General features: G+C 43.6%; 1 protein-coding gene across 2 annotated transcripts in view; it reads left to right on the forward strand.

Annotated features, from left to right (window-relative positions):
* LOC136572679 (cytochrome P450 3A29-like) overlaps positions 1–16,426 on the forward strand; it is a 119,369-nt gene that overhangs the window by 84,683 nt on the left and 18,260 nt on the right. For both annotated transcript variants that reach the window (XM_066573492.1, XM_066573491.1), the window contains exons 4-9: positions 4,398–4,497; positions 4,587–4,700; positions 6,493–6,581; positions 9,439–9,587; positions 12,624–12,751; positions 15,152–15,233. In XM_066573492.1, coding sequence (XP_066429589.1) covers positions 4,398–4,497; positions 4,587–4,700; positions 6,493–6,581; positions 9,439–9,587; positions 12,624–12,751; positions 15,152–15,233 — 662 coding nt within the window. The remainder of the gene's footprint in view (positions 1–4,397; positions 4,498–4,586; positions 4,701–6,492; positions 6,582–9,438; positions 9,588–12,623; positions 12,752–15,151; positions 15,234–16,426) is intronic.

Below are 16,426 nucleotides of genomic sequence, written 5' to 3' on the forward strand. Positions count from 1 at the left end.
GAAAAAGGGGCGTGGCCGAGTAGGTTCGCTCATCTCTAGTTGTAATAAAGCCAATGCAGAGTCAAATGATGCATTTTTTACTGACAACAACTCAGGGTCAATTTCATCATTTAGAGAAAATTGCTTTGGATAGCATAAATGATGCAGTGATCAAAAGGATTTGGGCTCCTTCTTTGGTATCATCCCTAAAGGGGACAACCTAAAATTGACCTGCAATTCTGTCTTCCTCCATTTCCTTAGCAATTTCCTTTTGAACTACATAAGGATAGGAAATGAAATCAAATTATTAACCCATTTGCAGCTGAGTTCCTTGAACTCTGACACAAAAAGCCGTTCAGAAAGCCTTCTTTAATGAACTGGGACTTCCTTCAGTCTGGGTATACTTCTAATCATGGTAACATTTTTGATATCCTCACTGGCGTCTTGCCTTTTTTCAAGAAATTCTCTATTTCCGGGATGCAAGGAATCTTGTACCGATTTCTGATGAAAATAACAAAAAGATGGATGAGACCCAGTACAATATGAACACTCATGTCGGTACTTACAATTTTGAGACCATTTACATTGATTCTCATTAAATTCAAAGTACACCCCTTTTCACATCCCGGGTACTGGAGTGCCCAAAGGCTGTGCCCTAAAACCAATTGATGTTATGCTGAGCTAACATCAAATTCAACCATAAGCCTACATCTTTTACACCCCATTTAATATTGGGGTAAATTGCCAGTTTTTGACTAAGCATATTGTCGTATTTAAAACAGGCGATCCCACCAAAATGTCAATATGCTGCAACAAACCTGACATAGAAGTGGAGGATCGTTCAGACAATACAGCGGCAAGAATACAAAAGCCTGTAACCAATTACTAAAAGACCTTGGTTTCCTACGTTCATCATCATTTTTTTAAAATGAAGATAACAGTGATAAAATATCAATAAATTCACCTCGCCAAATCATTTCTTTAATGTGATTGGCAAGCTGAAAACCCAATGGTGAAATTTCACAAGTAACTGGTTCTTTAAAACAAATTTGTTTAACTCCAGCAGCCTTCTCAACCAGAGGCTGCTCCACCGCAGACTCACAAGCAGTGCTCAGAGTTACCAAAGACATTTTACCATCATCAACACCTGAGCTAGCCTTTTCTTGAAGAAGCCTAGCAAGGGTTAACACTGACACAAAATTGACAAATCTATCTCAACTTGTACACCAATGCAAACCTTAGAAGAACAGGTGCCAATAACCAGGGGTGACACCTGATTACCGGAGATCTCGCCATCTCTTCTAGAGCTTCGCCTGTACTCTGCACCGGCAGCAGCACAGGACTTGGTACAGGTGTTGTCATATGTTGGGCACTGTTCCTGCTGCCAGGTCTCAGTCTTCTCCAATCGGATGAAGGTGAAAAGGTAGTTCTCTCCTTCCGCGTTCGCTTCACTGACAGTCTTATACTTGACGAAGCCTCCTCCAATATGCACGCTCAATCGATGTCATCTACCTGTTCAGCATGCTTCCAACGTGTCCTGAAGCTGAAGCACAGGGGAACCAGACATCTTCGAAGCCAATCCTCACTGCCCTCTTCTTCCGATCAGACAATCAACCAGCCCAAAAGGTCTTCCATCTTCACAGGGTATCTGGAGCTGTGACAGGGGCTGAGGAATTGGAGCTTTAACTTGGATTTTTTAATTGCTGCTGTATTACTGATCTCCAGGGTTCTTATAGAACAGCGTTAATAAAACGCTAGTGGGTAAAAGCCCTAAAGGTTTTGCATATCCAAGTGATTTTTGCATTGTTTTTTTTTGCCAGATATTGTACTTCATTTAGGTGGTGAAAATAGACCAATAGAATTTGCATATATTTATTAAAAGTGCCAAAATTGGGAACATTTTTTAAAAAATATTAATTTTTTACATTTTCAACTGTAATGCCTCAAATATGTGCAAACATACTATACAAATTTTTGATAAGATATATATATATATATTTCCTTGTTTTTACTTTATTTAGAGTGCACATTTGAAAAACTTTAGTTTTTTTTAACCATTTAGGAAACGTACAAATTTAACATTACTTATCAACATTTTGAAGAACACTTTGTTTTCATACACCAAGCCAAGATTGCAAAAGCTCTTTTCTGAACAGACATTTTGCTTGACGGTGTTTTAGGCCCCATTGTCCACTTGTAGAGTTCTTTAGCAGCCAAAACGTTGGAGAACCCCCACAAATGACCCCGTTTTGAAAACTAGACCCCTTAACGAATTCATCTGGGGGTGTACTGCATATTTTGATTCCACAGTTTTTGAATGAATCTAAGCAAAGCAGAGGGAAACAAATTACGATTTTTATTTTTTTTGGCAATCATGTTATTTTAAAAAACTTTTTGTTTTGTACAGCACAAATATGAATGAAGACTTGCACCCCAAAATGGATACCCCCGTTTGTTCTGTGTTCAGAAACATGCCCATTGTGGCTCTAATATCATGTTCGTATGCACAACGGGGCTCAAACCGTAAGGAGCAGCAAGTGGCTTTCAGAGCTAACATTTTGCTTGAAGGTGTTTTAGGCCCCATTGCACACTTGTAGCGCCCTTGAGCTAGCAAAACGACGGAGAACTCCCACAAATGACCCCATTTTGAAAACTAGACCCCTTAACGAATTCATCTAGGCGTTTACTGCGTATTTTGACCTCACAGTTTTTGAATGAATCTAAGCAAAGCAGAGGGAAAAAAATTACAATTTTCATTTTTTTGGTAATTGAATCATTTTAAAAACTGTTTTTTTTTGTACAGCAACATATGAATGAAGTCTCGCACCCCAAAATGGATCCCCCTGTTTGTCCTGTGTTCATAAACATACCCATTGTGGCCCTAACCGTATGTCCGTATGCACAACGGGGCCCAAACCGAAAGGAGTATTACACTTCAACTGTTTTTAACTTTTACGTGATCGCCATTATCCGTTGGATAACGGCAATCACGTGACTGGGGACCGCTCACCGTAGACCTCGGTCACTGTTCCAGGCTCTCAGCTACCTTTAGTAGCCAGGAGCAAGGAGATTTTAAATTTCCAGGGCCCTCCTTAGTTTCTGCGCTTACGGCCGCCATTTTGCTGACAGACGCGTGCGTCGAAGGTCTACGGATAAAGATCCCGTCGGGGGACATCATCGGAGGCCTTAGACAAATAACTTCACCTCTCCTCACAGATTGGATCCATGACTGCAGGTGAATTTGTAACTTTTTTCACTTTTATGTGATTGCCGTTATCCATTGGACAGTGGAGATCACGTGACCAGAGACCACATACTGCAGCGCACCGTGAAGTCTCTAGGTTGTCGGCCAAGTTTGGTAGCCAGGAGCAGAGAGATTTTAAATTATCCGGGCAATCCGTGGCTTTTGCACATGCGTCTGACATTTTGGCGACGGGGACGTGCGTAGAAGCCTGGGTAAGGTCCGCGGATAAATCCGAGGCCTTAGGTACGTAATTTCATCCTGCCTCATGGATATGATACGTGAGGGGAGATGAAACGTTAGCTTTTAAAAAAATTTTTAACTTTTTTTTACTTTAAATGATCACTGTTTTCCATTGGATAACAGTGATTACGTCACCAGGAAACCGCATACAGCAGAGTGATTTTAAATTTAACGCGGCATGAGCCACTCTGTGCACACGCTCGATGTATGACGTTGGGCATGCATGTGCAGAAGGGGACTTCAGGTCCTGGAAGACCGGGACATCATGGAGGACAGGGTGGGTATTTTCACCTTCCCTAATGGATCCGATCCATGACGTGAGGTGAAACTTTAACTTGAGTTTACTTTTTTAAACTTTTCCATGATCGCCGTTATCCATTGGAGAGCGGGAACCAGGAGATTTCAAATGCCCCATGCCAATCTTCTCTTCTGTGCTTGCGCTGCCATTTTTCCTTTGGCGCGCATGCGCAAAAGACACCGGAGGGGCCATTCTGGGCCAGATCAGTGGAGGACGGGGGTGAGTAGTTTCAGCCCCCCTCATTGATGCGATTTGCGAGGGAAGCTGAAACTTAAACTTTTTAAAACTTTTTTTTACTTTAATGCGATCGCCACCATCCGTTGGATAGCGATGATCTCATTGCCGAGTGGGCTCCCCGTGGCCCGGGATGACAGCTCCAGGTTGTTGGCTACCTCCGGGAACTGACAGTATGGAGCTGTCATGTCCTCAGCCCACGTGGCTTTAATCCTGAGAGGATACATGTTTTTAAGTCCTCTAGGATTAAGGCCGACTTAGGCAGGACGTAAAAACACTATGGGGCTGTCACTAAGAGGTTAATAAGTAAAATTATTTAGCATTTTTGTCCTGTTTTACGTGGATCGGCCCTCTAGTTTTGGTCATCACAATATGTCTGAACAGCTATATTTTCTGTACCAGGTTCTACGATGGGAGACAGCCAGTACTTGCTGTTATGGACCCAGCAATCATTAAGTCCATTCTCGTTAAGGAATGCTACACAATATTCACAAACAGAAGGGTAAGTCTGACAACCAAATCCAGTTACTTGCTTTTGGCAAATTCTGGCAAATGTTCTAAAATCTACATTAATTGTTTACTTTGTTTTAGGATTTTGGTCTTAGCGGACCTCTAAAATCTGCAGTGTCAATTGCTGCTGATGACCAATGGAAGAGGATACGAACAGTGTTGTCACCAACATTCACCAGTGGTAAACTTAAGCAGGTAAATGATATAGATGTATCAGGTATTATTGTATCTTGATGCCACCGGAAGCTAGGGGCTGACTTGGATTAGCAGGAGTTAACGCCCCCTGTCAAGCCGCTAGCTTCCAATTGTGCAGATCCCCAGCTGCTCTTCCTTCTCGGGGAACACAGGGCTGACAACAGCTGTGGTGACACTCAGCTGCTTGCAGGTCAGGACTGCTGAAAAACACAGTGCTGCCAGGGCGGCAGAAACACAGTTGGCAGCCGGCCGATAGCCCAAGATATTTTAGTTCTAGGGCCAGAAGGGAGAGCAGACACTGCAGCAGGGACCCAAAATTGTGGACACCCAATGGGGCAATCACAGAGTCTCCGCAGCTGGGGATCTGCACAATACTGCCTGCCAATCGGAAGAAGGGGCTTGACAGGGGGTGTTTACTCCTGCTAACCCAGGTCAGCCCCTAGCTTCCTTAGGGGTCAAGATACAATAGTACCGATGTATCATAAATATGAGCATGTTTTTCTTTATCTTAGAAAAAGTAAAAAACTAAAAAAGGGTCTGCTATGCTTGCAAAAACAGCACCATGTCTGTTCATGCCATGTGTCTGATATTGTAGTTGACTTGAATGAGGATCAGATGCAATATAAGACATGATCTGTGGTCAGACGTATAGCTGTTTCTAAAAAAACAGTAGACCCTTTTCGTTAGTAGTGGACAAACCCCTTTAGGCCTAATGTCCACGGCACACAGTGCATCCATAGTGCACCCACTGCAGATCTAAGCTTCAGATCCATAGCGGGTGCACTGCGGATTGTGTCAAAAATGATTTAGCAATAATTGCAGGTGGTCGCGGATTCTGTGTTTTTTCTGCAATGGTGTACACGGATGCACGCGGATTTGAATTGCGGATTCTGCGCGGAAATTTCCCCACACGAGTTTCCCCATGTTGAACATCTTGGTATAACAAAATGGCCGGCAGACGTTTCTGAGAAAACCCCTTTTCCGCACCCACCATTTAAATGTATTTGCAGATCGCTGTGGATCTACGACTCCCATATACTTCAATGGAGCAAGATCTGCGCGGAATCAGCAATGAAAATGGAGCATGCTGCAATTTTAGATCCACGCGGATAGTAAATAAATACCATAAAATCAAATCCGCAGACCTAAAATCAATTGCGGAATCTCCATTCATGTCTGTTGGGCGCCGATCCGCGTGGATTTCCGCAAATAAAATCCGCCCGTGGACATTAGGCCTAAACGGGTTTTACCATTAATATAACTTTTTGCATAAAAATACTGTCCAACATGCCATTTATCTATGGTTAGTGACTAACTATGGGCGGTTTATACAAGATTTTGTTGCTCGGCTTTGTCCTAGGAGACGAACAAGACAAACACCTGAAGCATTGAATCCAGTGAGGTCTGGACAGTGCCAATCAGACCCTATTCATTATAGTGGGGTCTGGATAACTTCAAGGATGTTGTCCTGAATTTCATGTAGCATATCATACTGTATCTGCTACAGAGGCTTCTAATATAGCTTCCAGTACAGATGTGAACATAGTCATACTTCCCATCCACTCAGGTTGTAACAAATGTGTCTGTCATAAATTTACGGAAATTCCAATTTGAACAAATATCTTGTACAAAAACACCAGTGATACCTGAATCCAACTATCTACTCCCACCCTATCTATACATATCACATATACAATAAGAGTAGGAATATAAGTGTTCTTGCTGTTGTTGACACATGTAACCTGATATATTTCTGCAGAAGAAGCCTAATAATCTCCTGTCGTTCATGCAGATGTTTCCGATAATAAAACAGTACGGAGACCTTTTAGTGAAGAATATTCAGAAGAGGGTTGATAATAAAGAATTTATAGATATGAAGAAGTAAGTACATAACTTTATTACAGTTTATATACACTAGATCACAGCTGTTACCAGGTCTTCAGGACCGCTTCCTGTACATGAGGGCATGGGGAAGGAGATCCCTCTCAGCCTAGCTGACTAGCTAGAAGGATCCGCAACATATATTAATTGGGATATATGGTGCTCCTTAGGCTAGAACTACACGGTATTATCGTATCTTGACGCCAACGGAAAGCTAGGGGTTTGACAGGGGGAACGCCCCTCTCACACCCCCGGCTACCGATAGGGTCAAGGCTGGAAGGTCCTAGCAGCACAGTGTTGATTGCTATGTGCCTGCCTTGCAGCCTTAGGATGAGGGGTACTTTTATTGTTAGCCTTACATTACGAGCTGTAAATGCTGCCATGTTACCACTGTAACATGACAGCATTAAGATCTAATAATGTAAGCTGAGAAGAAAAGTAATCCTCACCCTAAGCCTGTATGGCAGGCACATACCGGTAGCAATCCACATGCTGCAGCGATCAGCTCCATGGTGGGCGCCGCCTCTGTGCTCCCTGATGGCCGCTCTCCCTGCTCATAGTTCACAGCTCCCAATGCTGCCTTACTCTGTGCTTCTGGTCCTCCGCCAGTAAATACGGCCGTCCGCCGGCTCTGTGCTGCGTCCCAGCAGCCGGCTGTCAGCTCTGTGCCGCCCGCTGCCTATGTCCTCCCTGATGGCTGCTCACTGATCCCAATGCTGCCGTAGTCTGCGCTTCTGGTCCGCCACTGGGGAAGCCGCAGTCTGCGCTTCCGGTCCGCCGCCGGGGAAGCTGCAGTCTGGGCTTCTTGTCCGCCGCCGGGGAAGCCGCAGTCTGCGCTTCTGGTCTGCCGCCAGGGAAGCCGCAGCCTGCGCTTCTGGTCCGCCGCCAGGGAAGCCGCAGTCCGCAATAGTGGTCTGCCGCCTGGGAAGCCCCTTGCAGCTGGGATTCCTTAGTGCCCTTCCAGGACCTACAGCTGAATCACCTCAGCAGCCAATCACGTACAGGGTGCGTCATTGCCCTGTCAATCTTGGCTCCACCAGGACTTCCTACTGGCGTCAAGATACAATAATACCAAACTACACAACAACTTTGGTCACAAAACTTTTCTAAGACTTGCCATAGCACAACAGTTTTAGCACTGTGATTTGGTTGTTATAAAGTAGCCAAATCGCAGACAGGATGCAGACAAGTCACAGTTGCATGCGACTTGCCTTGCTGCTTATGATGACAAAGTCACTTGTAACTCAACTTCTGACCAAAAATCCGGTTTGGGATTTTTTGTGGCTGTCTTTTTGTGGATCTCATTAGCTTGAAGATTGCAGCACTTTACTTGAGAACCAATGGGTGGAAGCATGAAAGGAAAGTGATACATGAGGTCCAGGATTTGTATTGGAATTTCAAAAGTAGAATATTTTACAAACCTCAACGCCTCCCAAAGGTTTTTTTTTACGAATGTAGCGACACAAAATTAGTAATTTTCTTTATTGACATAGTAAGACAGGAATAGTAATGTTTTGACTTTTTAAATTTTTTTTAAATATATTTTTTACCTTTTTTTTACTTTTTTATTTTTGTCCCAGTATGGGGATTGATTTTCATTACATTTGATCATTTCTATAATACACTGCAAAGCGTCAGTATTTCAGTGTATTATATTGGACTAAGAAAGACAGCCTCTGGTTGAGTCTCACAGGCTACCGTAGACGGCAGACCCAGAGGCTATCTTCTAGGCTCTGAGTGCTATAGTAACTCATCGGCACCCTGTGATCACAACTTGGTAATAGGTGACAGGGAGCCCCTTCCTCTTCTGTTGTCCTTTAACATGCCATGTTCGCATTGCCTGCGGCATAAAAAGGGTTAAACAGCTGGGATCTAAGGTTACTTCACTCTCAGCCATTAGAGCTGAAACCTAACAGCTTTGACAGACAAGTGACTGTGCAAATACATTCGCCGCAACGGAGCGTATTTGTGCATGAGCAAGGTCTTGAAATGGTAATAATCAGGCTAATATGCATGCCAGCGCATAGTAATGTAATTTTGCACTCTGAATACCAGTTCACACGTGTGTACATGTTACCCTCCTTCTGTGGAATAGAATGGCTATTTAAGGCCTAATAATGGCCAGCTGCCTTCTTTTCCCTGCGTTGTACATGGGGTCACGCACTTCCCCTTGATTTTTTGAACTTGCCATAGACTTCTAGGCAACTTTCTGCATAACACACAGAAAGATATGGCAAGACCTATTTTTTCTCGCTCGCAGGAATCGCTCGTGAGAAACAGGATCATGTGAATGAACCCATTGAAATCATTGGGTTTGCTTCATCACGTTTTGAGAATGTGAGTTTCACGCGTGCAAACACATTAGTCCAGAGGCGTAACTTGAAGCTTCTGGGCCCCAATGCAAAACCTGTAACGGGGCCCCCAACTATAACGTTTTATTAATAATACTGGGCTCCCTATATGGAGAAGAGGGGCCTTATGGGCCCCCTAAGGCTCCTGGGCTCAGGTGCAACCGCATCCCCTGCATCCTCTATAGTTACGCCCCTGCATTAGTCTGTTTAAGTCCTTACTATCATCAGACAGCCAAGCCCCTGTATCGGCATGGGACACCCGTGTCGGTATTGTTATGCAGTACAGTAAAAAGGCATATGCATCAGAATTACCGCCGTAAAAAGGTGCATGAGTGATTCCGAAGGGGTTAATAAAGGATTATAGTCACACAAAACAAAGTTCTTGTCTGGTCTTCTGTACACAAGAGTATCACATTGAGCTACTAGTAGAAGACTCATGTATATAGCACATTTAGGTCCTGGACTTATGTAGCGCCGTCTGTTACATCAGTGTTTTATATTTCCAGCATCTTTGGCAGCTACAGCATGGACATTGTTCTGAGTACATCCTTCAGTGTGAATGTGGATTCACTAAACAATCCCAATGATCCATTTGTGACCAATGGAAGAAAACTTTTGAATTTCAGCTTTTTTAACCCTTTATTCTTAATAACACGTAAGTTAATTACCAATCATTTTTTTAAGAATCTTTCAATGATCAGCATTAATAACAGTGCAAACTTGCTAAACAGAACAAATGGGAAAAAGTCACCTGCAGGCATCAAACACATACAGGAAAAATGGCATATGGATGTAACCAAATCTGTTTGGGATCTTCTACACCTGCGACCATCTGCACTACTGGAGCATAATCGTGTCTATTCAGGCTTGTATAAAGAGTCTAACATTGACATTGAAGGCAGGAATGCTGCCTTTTAATAGGTGGCGCTGCAGAGGTATTGCTCCATCTCCCTTATTTGCATATTACCCAGAGGAGCATGAATGGCTTTATAAGTCTCTTCACTCACCTTATAGATACTCTCCTTAAGGAGAAAAGATAGTGTTCCTGACCCACATCAGAGGCCTCACGCTAGGCAAGCCAGAAACCTACTGCACACTGATGAGGGGCAAGCATCCCCTGAAACAGCTGTCTGTGTGTAGATTCTGGCTTGGCTTTTAAGTCTCAGCCATTGTTACAAGGCTTGTATAAAGAGTCGAAAATTGACTTGCAGGAATGCTGCCTTCTCATAGGTGGTGCTGCAGAGGTTTTGTTTCATCTCCCTTATTTGCATATTGCCAAGAGGAGCATGAATGGCCTTATAAGTCTCCTCACTCACCTTCTCCTGCACACGGGCGGATTTGCATTGTGGAATCCGTGGTGGGCCTTCGCCTCCGGACTCTTTAGCAAATACCACCCCATAGCATGCTATGGCAAATCGCGATTTTATCTCCACGAGAGGAAATCAATTGTGTTTAAGAAGAAATCGCACCATGCTGTGATTCTGTGCGAGCTACGCACAAGCGGTTTCCATTCAAGTCAATGGAAGCCGTCTGTCTCTGCACTTCCGCAGTGAGCAGTGTGGAAGTATCGCTGGAATCCGCGTCGAAGCCCACTGCCGGCGCCTACTGCGCATGCGCGACGGAGTGCTGGCCAGCACATCCGCAGCGCAGAAAGAAACCGCTAGACAGGTATGCAGGGGTCACCGGCTTGGCACCAGGGCAAACTCTGCTGCGGGATTCCCACATGTGGGATCTGACCTGCCTGTGTGCCAGACGCCTAAGGAGGAAAGATAGAGTTACTATTCACTAGAGGAGATAAGTGACATACAACATTGTATATCGACTTGGTTACACTGACATACCATTTTCCCTCTACATGTCTGATGACTGAAAAAGACTTTTTAGGGGGTATTTGATAATATATTTGTATATGGTTTGTGACAGCAGAGACATTTTAATATCATGCAATTTTATTATGAATTATTAAATAATCATTAAAAGTAACAATTAATTTTATGACTGGCCAGTTTGGCACATGTTGAACGAAGAGTAAGGATTTTCAAGAACCAGATCTGAAATTTTGATTTCCACCTGGCACCTATATTGATATACACTATCTGTTACCATTATATAGCAGCGGATATCAATAGACATGGTCCTATAATACACTCATTGTAAAAAAAAAAATCAAGCGTGTAGAAGGAGTTGTCGGAATCAAATCAAACTTTCTATGTGTGATTGTAATGTTGATATAAGTAAATTATTATAATATCAAAGCAAAAGGATAATTTGTTGTGAAAAACTGACCTCTTAAAGGGAGGCTCTAGGACCCTGTTGGGCCGCCTCTAGCTTGGATACAAGATGTGATACGAGCAGGCATGGTGGCATACAGGTTCTGTATGGTATCCTGCAGCATATCAGTCCACATTTGCTCCAAATGAGCTTCTAGATCCTGCAAACGTATAGGTTGTTGAAGTTGGCAGCCCAGATGGTCCCATATATGTTCTATTGGTGATAATTCTGGTGACCGGGCAGGTCACGGAAGTGTGGCAATGTTGTGGAGGTATTTCTGTGACATGGTTGCTGTATGTTGCCGAGCATTATTCTGCTGGAAGCATATTGCTGAGCGGGGTGACCAACTGGGTGACTAGGGGTGACCAACTGTCATAAGCGATCATCACATCAACAGTGATGGCAGTGTGCCGCTCCACAGCAAAGGCAGGATTGCTGTGCTCACCCCGTCTCCAGACGTAAACCTGTGCCCCAACTAGACCTGCAATTGTCGCTGAAGACAACTTGGTTCCACTCCGTAGCAATTCGGTTTTGTCTTTCACGACACCACTGCAAATGGAGATGACAGTGGATGGGTGTCAGAGGCAGTACACATAATGGGCACCATGGGACCAAATGTCCTTCAGCCAAGCACTAGGAAATGGTTCTGACAGACACAGTGGCTTGTAACGATGATGTTACCTGCCTCTGTTGGAGCTGCATGTGCTTGTCGGACAATCAGATGATCCTCTCTACTGGTGGTCTGTTAAGGCCATCCTGAGCCCAGTCGCCTTTTGTGCGTGCCCTCATATATCCACTGGTCCCAACACCTCCTAACAGTCTGGTCAAAACCCCAGGTGGCGGGCAAATTGTCCATATGACCATCCAGCTTCTCACATTCCAATGATGCGCCCCTCTCAAACTCAAACTGGGTGAAATCTCTCTGATTGCGTTGTAGAGGCGTCTAGTGGTCAACAAGCTCCACACAAATAGAAAAAGAGATCCACTGCATACAAGTAGCCTCTGATAGATGTTATATAGTCCCAGGGTGGAACCACTTTTAGGGCCTCAGGTGGCAAGACGGTTTATCTAATCACACTACAACTCTAATCATTTGTATATTTGTCTAAGATCTAAGTGCATGCTGAGTTTTGCAGCAAAACAACAAGTTCTTCTAGGTGCTTGAATTTTTTTGACAAAGGTGTATTTGCCACAAACACTTTATGATGCGACTATGGCATACCTTGAATTCAGATTTAGTTACACTTGGCATCTAACTTGGCACAACCATCTGAGCAACCATTTCTTAATCACCATGGCTGCCTGCTCCAAAGATCCCCAGCTCACCTGTCCCCATATAAGTTAGAAAGGGCCTATAGCTAATACAAAAACATGTGCTCATGAAAAGATTCCATTTTCATTTGTATTATTTTTATTACAGTTTTGTGTCCATTCCTAATTCCTCTTTTGGAAAAAATGAATTTCTGCTTCCTTCCAATGAGTGTCCTCAACTTTTTTCAAGATGCCATAACAACTATTAAGAAAAACAGGCAGAAAGGAGATCACACAGTAAGTGGATATTTAACTCCAGTTGGGAGGTACATGGTGGGATTCCATCACGGTCCCATGCCACCCATCTTCATCGTAATAAAAAGTTTGTGACAAAATCTTTCTTTTTTGCAAATTTTGAGCCAACATTGAGTTTTGAATATCAGAAAAACAGATTAAAAGAAAGGAATGAGTAAATATACGAGCATGATACTGCGATATATGAAGTGCTCAATGTAGTTACTAAGGCTCTACTCACATAGTATCCAATAATAATCTTTATTTGTATAGCACCAACTTATTCCGCAGCGCTTTTGAGGCACATGGGAAGTACAGAGAATATGAAAATGACAAAAGATACATATGGTATTCAATTATTTGGAAACAAAGGTAGTGGGGGTTGATACAGAAGGTACAAGGGCAGGAGGTATAACATGCGATATACAGTTTTTAGGACACAAATGAAAGTGTGGGTAGTGCAGGACGTGCAGGGCAGGAAGTGTATATAATAGGCAAAAGTGGAAAGCTATAGGGAGGGGCAGGGGGCATATTGTGAGGTTGGGGACTAGTTCAGGAGGTTTGGTATGCTTCTATGAATAGGTGCGTCTTTAAGGCGCGTTGAAAGTTACTTGCTTAGGGGATTGTCTGGATGTTGTGGGTAGAGCGTGGGTAGAGTGAGGCTAGCCATGTAATGTTCAGAGATTTCTTTTCAGATATTTACGGGTCGAGGATAGACTTATCAGAGAGAAAGCATGTAAGGAGGGAATAGACCATCTGTTCAAGTAGTTTGGAGATGAAGGGGAGGTTAGAGATGGGTCAGTAGTTGGCAGTGTCAGTCGGGCCAAGGGTCCGTTTCTTTAGTAGAGGGGATATGATGGAGTGTTTGAATGAGCAGGAGGAAATACTAGAGGTCAGGAAAACGTTGAAGATGGTGGTGAGGTGGGCAATGACAGCCAGGGAAAGGGACCAGAAGAGGTGTGAGGGAAGAGGGTCACTAGCGCAAGTGGTGGGGCAAGATGCGGAAAACAGACTTGAGGCTTCTTCCTCTGTCGTTGCTTCAAGTATAGATAATGAATGAATGATGGATGGATGAAGGGCTAAAGAGATTGGGATCGGGGCTAGCCATGTAATGTTCGGAGATTTCTTTTCAGATATTTACGATTTTTTCTTTGAACTGGGCGGCTAGCCCTCCAACACTGAAATCCGTCACGGGGGCCTGTTCTTTGGAGCTGAAAAGGGAATGGAAGGTGTTGAAGAGTCGTTTGGGGTTATGGGATAGTGAGGAGACAAGGAAGGTGAAATAAACTTGTTTGGCAGCCAAGTTAGGGCATGAGAGGAGAGAGATGGGAGACAAGAAAGGCTGTAAGGTCTCGGCAAACTGCTGGGTGTGGAGGTTTCTATAGGTACGATAGGTGGGAGGGTCTGGGGAGATGCTAGGGTGCCTGATGGAGAAGGAGAGGAAATTGTGGTCTGAGAGTGGGAGGGTGAAGTTAGTGAAGTGGGAGGCAGAGCAGAATTGGAGTAAAATTAAGTCGAGAGTTGTGGTAGGTGAGCGTTAAAAGCTGGGAGGCAGATGGGGTCGTTAGTGGCGATGTTGAAGTCACGGAGAATAAGGGTTGGGAGTTCACTGGATAGAAAGTGGGGCAGCCAGGTGTGTGAATTGTTCCAACAACAGGCGGGTGGGACCCAGGAGACAATAGATGACTGCGACATGCTGGGATAGTGGATGGAAGAGTCGTTGGGTATGGACTTTAAACGACGAGAAGGTGAGGGAGGGAGCCGGGGAAATGACCTGGAAGGTGAAACTTGGCAAGAGAACACCTACTCCTCCACCACGCCTGTCGTCTGATCTGGGGGTGTGGGAAAACTGCAGGCCATCAAAGGACAATGCAGCTGGGGAGGCAGAATCAGAGTGCTATATCCTTATTTCGGTGAGGGCAAGCAGGTTAAGACGTTTGGAAGTGAAGAGGTCGTAGATGGTTTGGAGTTTGTTGCATGTGGATTGGGAGTTCCAAAGGACATCTACAGTGTACATGTCATGTATGTGCTGGGGAACCTGCCAGCACATTTGGTAAACTGATCCATAGAACTCAATTAATCTGGCGGATTCTCTATGTGGGTGGTATCTGTTAGGGTTGCCATTGTTACTGCACGGAATGGCACAGAATAATGAGCTATCCCATGTAGAAGGTTCCAACAAAAATAACGTATACTATGTGGTATATTTTTTGTATACAATGGCAACCTATGGGTGATGGATTCCACTAAGGAGCATCTTTTAAAACATATATATCCAATGTTTTCATCAAAATTTCTCCCTACCAAAACCTCAGATGCTCACCGCAGATATAGTAGTCCTAGAGCGAGGGCATTATTTTCTGTATATCTTTGCTTATTCTGATATTTTCTTTGACCTTTTAGAATCGAGTAGATTTCCTACAACTCATGGTAGATGCTCAGTCTAATGACAACAGTGGTGGAGAGGTGGCTCATGGCTATAAAGGTAAGATGGCATATTTACTAGATCTGTCATAAATCAGTGTACTGTGTGGCCCCCAAATGTTGATGACTAGAAAAGTATTAGAATCTAATAAATTAGTGAGAGGGTATACAGCATTGTTAATATAATTACAAATTAAAGAATAACTACACTTTTTTAAAACTTTTTACATGTCAGAGTAACATGTAAAAAGTTTTGATCAGTTGGGGTCCAGGTGAAGAGACTGATCACTCAAATGAAGGGGCTGCATTGTTCACCTGAGTGCGGTGCACTTTTGTCTGACTTTGCTGCCTTTCGGCACCTCTCAGCAGCTGAGGATGGATACATAGACTGGTATAGACATCTATGCTTCTATCTTCAGTTGCTAAAAGAAGCAAACAAGCAGTGAAGACAGCTGAAGGGTCACAGTGTTCAGGGGAGTGCTGCAGACCCTTTATTTCAGGTGTTTTGCCATGTCAGTCTGAATTGCCAAAAGTTTTTGAAAATGAGTTATTTTTTAAATATCCGTCTTGGGTAGATATCCATGATCTCAGAAGTATATGGTGCATTCCTTTGTTGTGCCCCTTGTGTTCTAGAATACTACATAAGGATTGTGAAAGCAGAACCCTAGTTGTGTAAATACAATATAAAAGACCTCTTTAAAGAAGCACTCTTGCATTTTTTTCCATGTACAGTGCAACTATATTTTTTATTCAATAATAATGTAGAGGCTCTAGTGTATGCTTTAAGAATACCTGTTTTCATTGATGTGACATATATGAGCTGTCTACCATCTTAAATCTCTGCTAACGACAGCCTGTACTCATGCGCGCCGGTTCGCCAGATGGGACTCGCGAGGCGGATCCAGAGAGGCGAGTATTGGGTCTTTGGAGGGCGCCATGTCGGACTCCGCTGTAGTGTTCCGCTGGCGGAGTCCGACTTGGCCGTGGTCAGGAGGATTTAAGAAAACAAATGTCTGAGTGCCTTCTTGACATTAAATCAATGTTCACAGTATTGCCTTTTTATTGATCAGAGTACTCCCTTTCCATGTGGGCTTTATCTAAGGGCTTAAACAGACGACCGTGATCTCGTCCTGTTTTTCTGTTGTGAAAATCACATCCGCAAAACTGAATAAAACTAAACCATTAACTTCAACAGTTTTGTTTTGACAAGCATGAATCTCATGTGATATTACTACGCACGAAAAAAAATAGGCC

This window comes from Eleutherodactylus coqui, chromosome 7 (assembly GCF_035609145.1).
Source record: "Eleutherodactylus coqui strain aEleCoq1 chromosome 7, aEleCoq1.hap1, whole genome shotgun sequence".
Classification (NCBI taxonomy): Eukaryota; Metazoa; Chordata; class Amphibia; order Anura; family Eleutherodactylidae; genus Eleutherodactylus; species Eleutherodactylus coqui.